At 36.0% G+C, this 12,847-nt stretch overlaps 1 protein-coding gene and 1 long non-coding RNA gene across 2 annotated transcripts; both read left to right on the top strand.

The window, feature by feature from the left end:
* Positions 1 to 2,268: 2,268 nt before the first annotated feature.
* LOC113738811 (E3 ubiquitin-protein ligase ORTHRUS 2-like) lies at positions 2,269 to 8,560 on the top strand. Its single transcript, XM_027266081.2, has 9 exons — positions 2,269 to 2,845; positions 4,040 to 4,572; positions 5,124 to 5,249; positions 5,972 to 6,071; positions 6,158 to 6,219; positions 6,296 to 6,398; positions 7,099 to 7,243; positions 7,585 to 7,802; positions 8,018 to 8,560. Exons 1-9 carry the CDS (start codon positions 2,375 to 2,377, stop codon positions 8,363 to 8,365), a joined length of 2,106 nt encoding a protein of 701 aa, XP_027121882.1. The 5' UTR covers positions 2,269 to 2,374; the 3' UTR covers positions 8,366 to 8,560.
* A 2,115-nt stretch (positions 8,561 to 10,675) lies between these two features.
* Positions 10,676 to 12,381, top strand: LOC113738438 (uncharacterized). The gene is made up of 3 exons (XR_003460147.2): positions 10,676 to 10,812; positions 11,480 to 11,617; positions 11,841 to 12,381. It is a non-coding gene; the product is annotated as an uncharacterized lncRNA (long non-coding RNA).
* The last annotated feature ends 466 nt before the right edge of the window (positions 12,382 to 12,847 follow it).

Raw genomic sequence — 12,847 nt, forward strand, 5'->3', positions numbered from 1 at the left:
AAATGAGTCTTAGTAAACACTGATTAATATGGGCCATACGTATTATTTATTTCTAGAAAGTAAAATTGAATTAAGAAAGTATCTAAATGCATAGATAACTAAGAGATATTCAAGGCTTTTTTTAATAATTAGCTGTTGATATTATACGACACAATTTATGCACTAATTTTTACGAAGTACAAAATAATGAAACAAATAAAACAACAAATTTGGACATTCAATGAAATTTGTATGTGATATCTATCAATCATACGTATCTAATTCCAAATTAAACCAAGTTACTATAATTAATCGTACCCTACAATTTCAATTGTGAATCTAGACACCCTAATAACTATGAGTTTATATATTAGGTAAGCAAATATGGGTTTATACATTATCTAATTCCAATTTAAACCAAGTAACTATAATTAATTGCACCCTACAATTTAAATTGTGAATCTAGACACCCTAGTAAATTTGTTTATATATTAGGTAAGTAAATATGGGATTATAATTTTAGTTGAATACTCAGTAATTATGAGAAACACCAATTAGTAAATTACAGGATCTATCTCTAATGCTTGGTTTTGGAGTTGGAGATTTGGGCAGAAAAGAGAGGAAAAGGAGAGAATACGAAGGAAAAAGAAAGAAAATCGATGAATTTCAATAGACGCACAATAAAGCTATAGTGACCAAATTTTTCCCGCCCAAATTGGGTGAGAAATGGAAAGAAATTGTAGGAATCTCATTAATTTTTTTTCTAATTATAGAACAAAAATTTAATAATTTTTATATTCAAAATCATTCTACTTATTCCAAAAACTCCCGAACAACACGTAACAATTCTTTCACTTCTCTTCTTTTCCCTCATAACTTATTTCTCTTATTTTCTCATTTGGATTGCTACTTTTAGAAGTTTTTGTTAAAAAAAAAATAGGGATAATTTCAGAAACCTCCCTTGAGGTTTTTGATAATTTCATTTGGCTCCCTTGAGGTTTCAATAATTACATAGACCTCCCTTGGTCCAATCAAATGACTAAAATGTCCTCCACTTAATAGTTAATTCATAAAGGGACATTTAAATCCGAAAAATACTTCTTATTATTCTACTTGTCATTTTCTAATCTCAAAAAACAATCTCCATCAATTTTCTAATTTTCATCTCTTTCTCTCTCTCTTCCTCTCTCTTTCATATTCTTTTCTCTTTTTCTCCTACAACCAGCACTCTCTCTTACCAAATATTGCGCTCCATTGTTACCAACCACACCACTATCAATTTTTTACAATCTCTAAAATTTATTCGTATTTTTTGTCTTCTTGTCTTCTTCTAACTATAAAAATTTTAGATCATTTCTTTTTTTTCCCCAATAGTTTTACTTTTTATAAATGTTAGCCAATTGAAGTTACCAAATTAACAATGTGCAAATTGTGAATTTTATTGTCAAACTAGGGGAAGATGAAAATTGGTGGCAGTGATATAGGAAAAAAAATGAAATTGAGAGTTGTATAATAAAGAAGTGACTATTATGTTTGCTAAACAAAAAAGTCTAGCAATTATTCATTGATTCTCTATTTTGTTTACCTATTGATTGTGGTTTTACTATAAAGATAGAATTTTGTTTCTATTTTTAAGAGTGTTAGAACAATGATGAATAATAATCTTAGGGACATGGGGCCATTTCTTAGTTTAGTATTAGTAGTGGTGGTAATGAGTTGTATTAGGCAAGAATTAGCAAGTAATGAATTTTGAGATTAGTTAGAGTCACTGGATTTTGTTTGTTTTAATGAATATAACACGTACAAGAAATTAAATATTAAAATTTTGTTTTGTTTTGTCTTGTTCTTTGAAGAAGGGCATTTTTGAATATTTGTGAAAAATTGTAGGCTATTGGGTATATATTGTTATATAAACCTTAAAAATAGGAAAGGTAGGTGTAACTTTTGAAACTTGAGGTAAGTTCTTTGTAATTGTCAGAAACTTCAAGGGATGTTTCTGAAATGATTCCAAAAAAATATTATAACGATTTAAAAAGTGATTAGAAAACATGTACATGAAAAAATAAAAAATTTTTCTACATAGTCACGATCCAAAGTTTTCTCCCCTCAACTCTCAAACTAAGCCTAATCATAAATTACTTGCCAAATTTACCGTTTGAAAAAAGCCCACTTACCCAAATTTCAAATCTACAATTCAAAAACCCGCCTTCTCTCCTTCTTCAATCATTTCTCTCTCTCCATCCTGCACCACCATTAAATACCACCGCACCCCACCCCACCCCACCCCACTCTTCACTTCACTTCATCCGACAACTTCCCTGAGCCCTCACCTCTCTATTCTCTCCCTCAATTTCTCACTTATTGGATCATTTTTTTTTCTCTATTTGTGTTTCCAATGGTGCAGGTTAGCAACAGGGGTGATGAAGATCAGCAGCAACTTCTCCCAGTCGACGGTGACGGCACATGCATGGCCTGCAAGAAAACGCCGGAGTTGGATCGGACGGTGACTTGTGGGACGTGCAATACGCCGTGGCACGTGGATTGTCTAGTTGAGGGTCCAACTACGTTGGTGGAAATTTTGAGTTTTATCTGCCCTGACTGTTCCGGAGGAGGTCTCACTGGAGCTCCAGCACCGGTGTCTTCATCCAACGGAGACCTTGTCACGAAGATTCGGGCTATCGAGGCAGATGGTTCTTTGACGGAGCGTGAGAAGGCGAAAAAAAGGCAGGAGCTTTTTGCTGGAAAAGGAGTTGATAAAGATGAGCAGAAAAGAAAGGGGAAAGAGAAAATGAATGAGGCTTTGGCTCTTCTTAGTCAGAGCATTAAATGCTCCTTTTGTATGCAGTTGCCTGAAAGGCCTGTCACGGTATAACCTTCACCTTTTATGAATTGCACAATATGCTCGGTTTATTTGCAGTTTTTGTATGATTAATTGATCTTAACAGATTGAAAAATGTTTTCTTGGGCCATTTTTTTTGTTGTTCATAATCGAAAGACTAAATTTGTGGTTTTGTTTGTAGGGCTGAAAAGGATTTGTGGTGATCCTATTTATCTGCATTTTTGTTTGGTAATGGATTTTTGTTACGAGAAAGAAAATGTAGAACTGTTTGGTTTCCTTGATTTTAACTTCATTCTTTGTCCAGTGTGAGGGCTTCTTTTGGGATTGTCTTAAACTTTTTCTCGTTGATCGGATTGGATACTATTTTCATGTTTCTATGCCTAAAACTTAAAACTAGTACTATAAGTTTATGATGAGGCAAATATTTGTTTCAGGTTTATCATACTTTTTGGGGGACGTTGCCCTTGCTAAATTTCATCTTTTGAAGAACAGGAGTCATTGGTTTTGATGCTATGTATTTCAGAAGATATTACTCAAACCCATATTGAATTCGATTACCATCATCTCCACAACTCCATACCTGCCCACTACCACTGAATCCACAACTCTACATTATCTGAACTCCTCCAATTATTCATAACTGACCCTATACCATTCTTAGACAATTGCATCACCCATTAAATAAATAGAAGGCGATTCTAAATAAACGTCCATTCATACAAATGTATTTCAGTAGATTTTCTATATATTTCTAGCAAAAATAAAAATCAGTTTTCATAGTAAATAATTTCTAGAAATTTAATACTTTAATTTGGTGCACATTTTTCAGGTGTGTAAAATCAATAGTAGAAACAATTTGATGTTGGAAGATGCCTCATTCTTTGGATGGTACTGATAATGACTGACTTGAGTCGTTGCATGGCTACTCATGCTTTATGAACTTGAATTTAAAGGAAAACAGATATATGTAATTGGATGCTGCTAGTTATTAGCTACATGTCCGGAATTTTAGGTCATTTCAGTGCAATTCATAAATGTTGAACTTTACATAAATGTAAATAGGAAAAAAATTAGAACCATGAAAATAAGGAATTCATTTGGAAGTTTCATTAATAAGGGTCACTGTTGAAACTATTTTAGTCTCCAGAAATTTGATGGATTTGGCAGTAGCATCTAAATACTAATTGCTTTATGACTGATCTTAATGCTTTAATGTTCCAGACACCATGCGGTCACAACTTCTGCCTGAAATGTTTCCAGAAGTGGATTGGCCAAGGTAAACGTACTTGTGCAAAATGTCGCTCCAATATTCCTTCTCACATGGCAAGCCAGCCACGTATCAACTCTGCCCTAGTAGCTACCATTAGACGTGCAAGGATGTTGGGAACAACTGCTGTTGGAGCACCTGTGAAGGTTTATCACTCCTTGAAGGCTGAAGATCTACCTGATGAGTCATATGTCACTGAACGAGCAAAGTATGGAGGGATCGCGAATGCTAAATGTGGCAGAATTTTTGTTAGTGTTCCTTCAGATCATTTTGGACCCATCTTAGCTGAGAATGATCCCGTGCTGAATCTGGGTGTCTTGGTTGGTCAGTGTTTTGCAAATCGGCATAAATCCAGACAGTGGGGTGTGCATCGGCCTCTTGTTTGTGGAATTTCTGGACAGGCAAATGTTGGTGCTCAGTCAGTGGTCCTTTCGGGAGGTTATGTGGATGATGAGGACCATGGTGAATGGTTCCTCTATACTGGAAGGTTAGGGTTGTTTATTGAATTATATTCCCTGTTAAATATACTCGTATTACCAAATTTAGTTTATGGCTCACCCTCTACATATTTTAGACTTAGATCTAAGTTGTCAGTTGCTGATTAGTTAACAAGCTTATATGTCAGCCCATTCTGTATGATCTGGAAAACCAGACTGTACTACGTTAATCTGTCCTCAACTTGGGAGCACTCTGAAGAGTTATCAGTAGCCCCCACTTGCTCTTTTCTATTGTAACTTATATCTAAAAGAGCTTTAAACACTCTAAAGGCCCAAGTGATTGTTTTATTACACCTTGCCATCCTTTAAGGAGGTCCGGTTCTATTTACTGTGACCCATCTGAGCTGGTTGTCACCTGAAATTAACCATTTTCATCCTCCATGTGTTCTTCGACTAAGCACAGATGGAGAAATTTAGTTCCTCATGTTACTTTTCTTTTATTGTTTCACCAATGCACATGTGTAGACTTTTGTTAATTTGCATGCAAATGCTTTATCTTCTTTCAGCTGATATCACTCATTTTTATATGTGAATATGGTAGCGGTGGGAGAGATCTAAGTGGAAACAAGCGAACAAATAAGGACCAATCATTTGATCAGGAGTTCAAAAACTTCAATGAGGCCTTGCGTGTTAGTTGCAAAAAAGGCTATCCAGTTCGTGTGATTAGGTAAAACTGTAGCTAATATCGCTTGTCTTGATTTCATAGTATGGATATGCTTTTCATTACAATTTTCTTGGTTGCATGGAGCAGAGTTTCTATACTGGTGGCCTTGATATCATTTTAATTGTTGCATTTGATGAACTCTTATCACATCAAAATCTGAAGGTTATTTCCAATGACAGGTGCTTTTGAACTTGCAACTAGAAAATGGGTATTAACAAATGTACTACACAGATAGACAATAATTGATGGACTACCTTGGGGCATTTAATGGTTAATTTAGAGCAGTTAGCCTGTATGTGCCTTTACTAGCCACACAAATGGAGTTTCCATTCCATTATTACCCGTGACTTTCTTTTTTATGTCTTTAGAGTTCTTACATGAATCTTTCTGGAGTATAATTTAAGTTTTATTTTGCTTATTTGAAGAAACCCTAGATTTTACTCAAGTAAAACAAAATCCTCTGTTGCCTAGGTGGTGCAAGTCCAAGTTTTGTTGTTGACATGGGCATCATTTTAGTCTGGGAAACTGTGAAGCTGTCTCATGATTTTGATAATTCCTAATAGTAAAATTGGAGCGACCTCATGTTTAAAAGCACAACTTGGGTACTCATGCTACTATCTCTTTCATCCCAAAAGTAATACAGAGTTTATCAGACCTTATATGGTCAGTCATGAGCCAGTACATCTGCAATAACTTTTTTTTTGCTTCTTAACTTTGATTGACAGATCATACAAAGAAAAACGTTCTTCCTATGCCCCAGAGAAAGATTTGCGCTATGATGGGATCTACAGGATAGAAAAATGCTGGAGAAAAGTTGGGCAGCAGGTTCAGACATACAATTGTTTGAATTAGGTTTTCTAGACAGTTTGTTTGTTGCTTAATAAGTTCATATGACTACTGTTTTTTTCCAGGGATTTAAAGTCTGTAGATATTTATTTGTAAGATGTGATAACGAACCTGCACCATGGACGAGGTTTGTGCTGCATTGTGTGTATACCGCTTTATGCATTAACAAAATTACCTGCTTCTGATCCTCTCACATCATGCAGTGATGAGGACGGAGATTGTCCCCGTGCCCTTCCAGATGTTCCTGAGCTACAACAAGCAATTGACATTTTCGAGAGGAGCGAAAGCCCATCATGGGATTATGATGTGAGTGGGGTTTTCTCTCTGTGTTGCACTCTTTCCCATCTGCAAATTTTTATAGTCCTAGTAATTCAGGTAGCGAGCATTATTTTGAAAACTGCAGGTTGCTTTTCCCAGTTGCTCTCTATGGCTGGTGAAAGAATGCTAAGTACCTAAGTTTTTTCTCGTGTCCATCTAAGTACTTAAGCTATTGAAAGAGTACAAAAAAAAAAAATCCAAAATGCATTGCTTTTAGCATTTTACAAAAAAAATATCTTATTACTTTGAATAAGGCAATGTTCATAGTTGAATATATGGTAATATAGTTCTTAGCTTAAGAAAAGGCACTACTATCTTATTTATGCAAACCAGAGGTTAAGCCCTTGGGATAGTACCTTTTGACTCAAAGTTTTTCTATTTTCTGCTCAACAGCTTAACCTTAATATATGGCAAATGCACAAAAAGCTAAACCTAAAAGAGAAATTTATACATCAAATCCTGCAAAGCTATCTCATTAAGTGAACTCCATTAAGTGAACTCCATTTTTAGACCTTTCCATTAGACAGCACCATCATTCGTGGTTAGTTTATACTTTTTATTTTTTCATTCTTTTGCTTTTCCGATTTGGCTTCAAGTTTAACACTTTTGATTACAATTGTCCGAGTTAAACTGCACTAATTTGCCTTTCTCCTGCACTTGTATGTACTTACTCCTATTTTGGTAGCAGGATGGAGAAACTTGCTGGAAGTGGAAAATGCCACCTCCTCCCAGCAAAGAAAAGGTCATTGAAGCAAAACCTGAGGATATAGAGAGGGCGCGCAGGGCGTTTAAGAAATCACGACATGATTCCTTAAGAGAAAACCTTCTTAAAGGTTTGTACATTTTCCATTCTGAGTGACAAATCAGACAGAAAAGATTAAAAAAAATAATATAAGGTTCATATTGATTCTTCAGTTGTTTCCTTGGAAAAATGGCTCGGTTCTATGGCAGGGTATGCACTTCATTTTGCTAGTTGGTTTTTAAACTACTTTGTTTACAAAAACTGGATGGTGGGCACTGAATATTATTGTAATTTGTTTGGATTTGTTAATTTTCTGCCAAGTCTCTACTAACTCGATGGAAATCATTCTCAAACAGCCCATAAAAAATGCTCAGCTTTTTCATTCTCTGCACTCTTCCATGCTTGAGAACATATTACAAATTCTTTGTGCAGAATTCAGCTGCCTACTGTGCAAGAAGGTGATGAATCTCCCTGTCACGACACCTTGTGCTCATAACTTTTGCAAATCTTGTCTAGAAGACTGTTTTAGTGGCCAAGCATTCATAAGAGAAAGAACATGCAAGGGGGGACGCCAACTTCGTGCACAGAAGAACTGTATGAAATGCCCTGTATGCCCAAGTGACATATCAGAATTTCTTCAGAATATGCAGGTCAGGAAAACAGTACCATATTTTTTTAAAAGCTTGTTTAGGAGCTGCATCCTTGCTGTTGTTTGCATAGTTACTATCCCATTGTAAATTTATACCTACTAACCCAGGACACCATCACCATACCTGGATCATTATGTTTTTCCTGCACATTCACAAGTAGATGCTCCTTCTCTGTATGTTGGTAATTTGCTGAACTATTCTTGCTTCTGACATAGGTTAACAGAGAAGTCATGACTGCAATTGAGGATATTCAAGCTAAGCTTGAGGAGGATGAGAAAACCATGGAGGATTCTGGTGAACATGGAGTTGATGCTGAACAAGAGAGTCCTGGTGATCAGCCAAGTGACACAGAGATTGCATCGTTAAATGCCGAAGATGTAGGAAGCAATGGAAGTGCTTTAAAGAGGAAGAGTGTTGATGGCTGCCTTTCTACTGAGAACAAGAGGCAGAAAGCTGATAATGGGCATGGAATATCCGATGAGACTGAAAATGTCCATGCTGATGCAAATGGTTCACCTTCAAGCCCTCTCCATCTGCGTCCAAATGATGAAATCTTCTCCTAGTGAACTGCTAGAAGAACTAGTTTAATAATTTATAAACATTTCTGAATCATGCGAAGACCAATTTTCCTTACTCTTGTCAGGTCTTTGAATGTGCAATTATACTTAGTTATTGCTCTTGAAGAATTGTTTGTAATTTAGGATAAATATGGAACCATTGAAAAAGTAAGCTCAATGTAAGAATCTACATTCATTCAATTTCTGAGCATGCTATACATTTATTGTTAAACTAATTAATGCCAATATTAGTTTTGGCTACTTGGCTTGAAGATGATTAGTCCTTTGACTGAAAAGTGATGATATTTTCTTTGAATTGGTACTTTGCCATATCCATTTGCAATACATCTTTTAATTCCATTTTCAGCCTAAATCTCTGGCCCTATAGCTGAGTCAGTATTTGAAAAGCTCAGTTCATAGAGATGGAGAAAGTAGATTGACTAATTGGGGTTAGAAGTTACAGAGATTCGAAGAAGGTAGATCATATAATAATGCTCTTGCTCTGATTGCTTATAGGTACTTTTTTATAATCCTCAAAGATAGTATGCACATCTTTGAACTACTTTTTGCAGGTTAATACTAGTACGATGTGTTAGTTAAGTATTTTTCATGCTTTTATCAAGAAATTCTCGGTAATTACTTTAAGAGACACGACATAACACATTTTTGTTGTTGAAGCTAATTTTTTTGCTTAGCTCCAAGCAGAATTTGTCAGAACCGCCTATTATTGGTACTGGTCTACCTTTGTGAACACTTTTCCAGTTCTGGAAGCGCTAATACATTTGAAAATAGCTCCATTTAGCTTCAAAAAGGTTCCTTATGTTCTCCTTGTTGCATACATTTGTGCCCCTTTCATTTGATGTCTTTTACAACCTCATTTCTTGTTTGCTCTTAGCGGGTTATTGATAAACATATAAAGAATGTGGAAAATATTTTAGACTGTTGCACTGAAAATCAACACTAGATTGTGGGAGTTCATTCCTTAAATATTTCAACTTGGTTTAATTTGTTGCAGGGAGCTAGGTCTTTTGCAAATTTAATGTTAATGGCATAGGACTACTGTCAAGTGCTTTGTTAAAGGCTTATTTTCAGGTTCTTGCAGCTTATCTTTTCCTTCATGTATTGTTACATCTTCATGTATGAAGTTCATATTATTAGTTAGAAATTAGAATATATATTCAACTAATAATTTTTCATCCTTTGCTCAGGAGTAAGTTTTTCCCGCTCTTTTTTTCTGTATCAACTAGGTCAATGACCTATTAACAGTAATTTAGTATCTTCTCTTTGACAATGGTAGCTTTCAACTTGGGCGGTTCATGATGCGGGGGCTTGTCGCGTTGGACAGGAACTGGAACAATAAAGGGGAGTGTAGTTGTTCTGGCAGAGCGCAATGGCTAGGAGTGGCGCCAAAAGTGCCTTCTGGCTTACTAGGACGGGATGTTGCATTCAAAGGCCAGGATGAGGTTGATTGAGTGGACTGGAATTAAGAATTGGATAGTCTATTGCGACTGTAAAGCATACATGGTGTAAATGAACAGAATCTTGTTATATAACTGAGTATAGGAATTGTACAGTGGAATCCATTGATAATCTACTGATGCACTTTTTGAGCTTTATTAGGGCTGCATAAAACCCACAACATCAACATGCAATGGAAGCCATACTATATAATTGCGAGAGAAAACCTTTGGTGGAGTAGGGGAAGGTTTGTGAGGAAGTGGGCTGTGGTGGCTGATATATGGTGAGGAATATAAATGCCCCAGTATCCAATGAAAGAGGTTAAATTTTATTTTATATGTGAAGTAAGATAATTGAAGACAATTATGGGCTGTGGTGGCTGATATATAGCAAGGAATATAAATGCCCCAGGATCTGATGAAAGAGGTTAAATTTATTTTATCTATGAAGTAAGAATAACCGAAGGACAATTATACACTTTCCCATTTTCAAGGGCTTATTTGATAGTATTAGATACCAGAAATGAATTGTTAGTCAGATTTGCATATCAAGTATATAATATGGAGCATTGTTGATACATTTCCCTGTACATAAAAGTATTGCATATGATGCCCTGTGGAAAGACCTTTAGATACCATCTTTTCACTGCATCAAAAGTTGATGTTTGGTTGATTGAAAGTAGCTTGAAACTATTCATCAGGGTAATATTTTTCATTTTGTCACTTTACTTAATTAAATTCTTTGGTTTTCTTTGCTTGATATGGAGAGAGTTATGAGGTCTCATATATAATAATCATGCTATACATGAACAGACGTACTTTGGAAGTTTTGTATGGAAAACTTTATAGGTACTTGTCCCTGACTAATAACACGTGCCTCAGTGTTCCTTGAGAAGCAGCTCAGATTGTCAGAAGAATGGGTTAAACAATGACCAAGGCAGAAGCAAAGCAAATATTGATGTGGCAGAGAACTCATTATAGCAAGACATTCTGCAGGTTGATGTTCTGTTGATTCTGTTTTTCGTTATTTGCTGCTTTTGCATTTTAGCTTGAGTTTCTCCTCTTTCCACCTGCGGAAACATGATTTTTTTTTTTCCCGGGTAAGAAATGCAACGAATGGGAGCTTCTATCTTTAGTCAAAGGTTCTCAAAGCCGAAAAATGTTAGAAATTTCAAGCAGATGAAGTGCAGAGGCCAAGTTTAAACAGTCATCTTTTTTAAATATTTTTTTTTGTTCATTTAAACAGTCATCTTGTTTTTGGGGAGCACGTACTGGTGCAATCTTTCGGCTGGAGATCTTGCTCAAATTTGGTTATTTATCTAGAGATTCTAGGGTTCATCTTTGTTATACATGCTGTAATCTTCACACCCCAGCTTTGGTTTCCTAACTGACTTTATCTGTTTAAGTTCAATATTTATTTCAAAGAATGAAAGTGGTATTTGCATCCTGCACTCATCATGTGCTAACAGAACTTTAGTCTTTTAGTACATATTGAGCAAATACTCTCAATGTATATGTCCAGGCATTAACTATTTTGGCGCCTCAACCTAGGGCCATCATGTAGATATTGTGCCCCAGACTGTATATGTACCTCAGTTGGCAGTCCCCATTTGCGTTATTGATTTGTTGTCAGCTAGTTCTTGACTTGTTTCCTTATTTCCAGAGAACATACTTACTTTGAAGCAAAAGAGGATGATCCCAAAACTTGCCAAGTGAATTTTACGGATGAAGTTGGGAATCTAATTTTCACTCGGTCATGAAGGACCCATGTTGAGATTGAAGCTCAGAAGGCACCTTCAAGGTATTCCAAAGACCTGTCCAATTGGCTATGGAAACAATTTTTTCCTGGAACAGCCTCCAGAAATCTAAATCAATCAGCGATTGATTTCTATACTGATTTTTAGTCTCCCGAAATTTGATTAATTTGGGAGTAGCATGTCAATTTATTAACTGATGTATAATTTACCTTAATGTTTCAATAATCTAGACAACATGCAGCCTCAACCTTGTTTAAATGTTTCCAGAAGTGTATTGGGCAAGGAAAACGTACTTCTGCAAAATATGGCTCAAATATTCCTTCTCACATGGCAAGCCAGCTACGTATCAACTCCGCCCTAAAAGTTACCATTAGACTTGCAAGAATGGTGGGAATAAGTGCTATTGGAGCGCCTATAAAGGTCTATCAATCTTTGAAGGCCGAAGATCTACCTGATGAGTCATATGTCACTGATCAAGCAAAGAAGGGTGGAAATGCTAATGCTAAATATGGAAAGTTTTTCATCAGCGTTCCTTCAGATCATTTGGGACCCATCTTAGCCGAGAATGATCCGGTGCTGAGTTTAGGTGTATTGGTTAATCAGTGCTATGCAAATCGGCATAATCCATGCTGTGGCAACAACCTGTATTCCAATAAGTAGTGCTTATTTCTGGACAACCTGTTGTTAACCTGTTGTTTGTGGAATTCCTGGACAGGCAAATGTGGTGCTCAATAAGTAGTGCTTTCAGGAGGTTATGTGGATGATAAGGACCACGGTGATAGGAGAATGGCTCTTGTACACTAGAAGATTGGGTTTGTATTGACTTATAATCCTTATTATATAGGCCTCATATTGCCAGAGTTCATTTATGGCTTGCCCTCGATATATTTTAGAGTTAAATCTTAAGCTGTTACTTCTTAGTGGCTTACTAAGCTTAACAAGCTAACAAGCTTATACATTACCCACTCCATACGGTCTGGTTAACCAGACTATATTCCATCCGTAGGTCCTCAAGTTTGGTGGCTCTCTGAATCGGTTAGTTATCTGTAGCTCCCAGTCTACTCTCTTCTAGTATAACTCAAAAACAAAAGTTACACTCTGATGTTCTTTACTTCGGATAAAGTATTGTCTCTAAAATCTGAAACCTTACAACTCGGTAAAGGCCCAAGTTGTAACACCCCGAAAAAAATAATAATAATAATAATAATAAGGAGGTTGTTGGTAAAGAAGATACTAAAGTGTATTTCTTTGGGTTTGATTAAAACCTTATTTTG

This window comes from Coffea arabica, chromosome 4c (genome assembly GCF_036785885.1).
Source record: "Coffea arabica cultivar ET-39 chromosome 4c, Coffea Arabica ET-39 HiFi, whole genome shotgun sequence".
NCBI lineage: Eukaryota > Viridiplantae > Streptophyta > Magnoliopsida > Gentianales > Rubiaceae > Coffea > Coffea arabica.

Excerpts from the sequence above, each read along its gene's own strand:
- LOC113738811 (XM_027266081.2), top strand. The coding sequence starts at position 2,375 with ATGGTGCAGGTTAGCAACAGGGGTGATGAAGATCAGCAGCAACTTCTC. Across the intron at positions 4,573-5,123 it reads TGGTTCCTCTATACTGGAAG|CGGTGGGAGAGATCTAAGTG; the intron begins GTTAGGGTTGTT and ends TGAATATGGTAG. Across the intron at positions 6,072-6,157 it reads GGAGAAAAGTTGGGCAGCAG|GGATTTAAAGTCTGTAGATA; the intron begins GTTCAGACATAC and ends GTTTTTTTCCAG.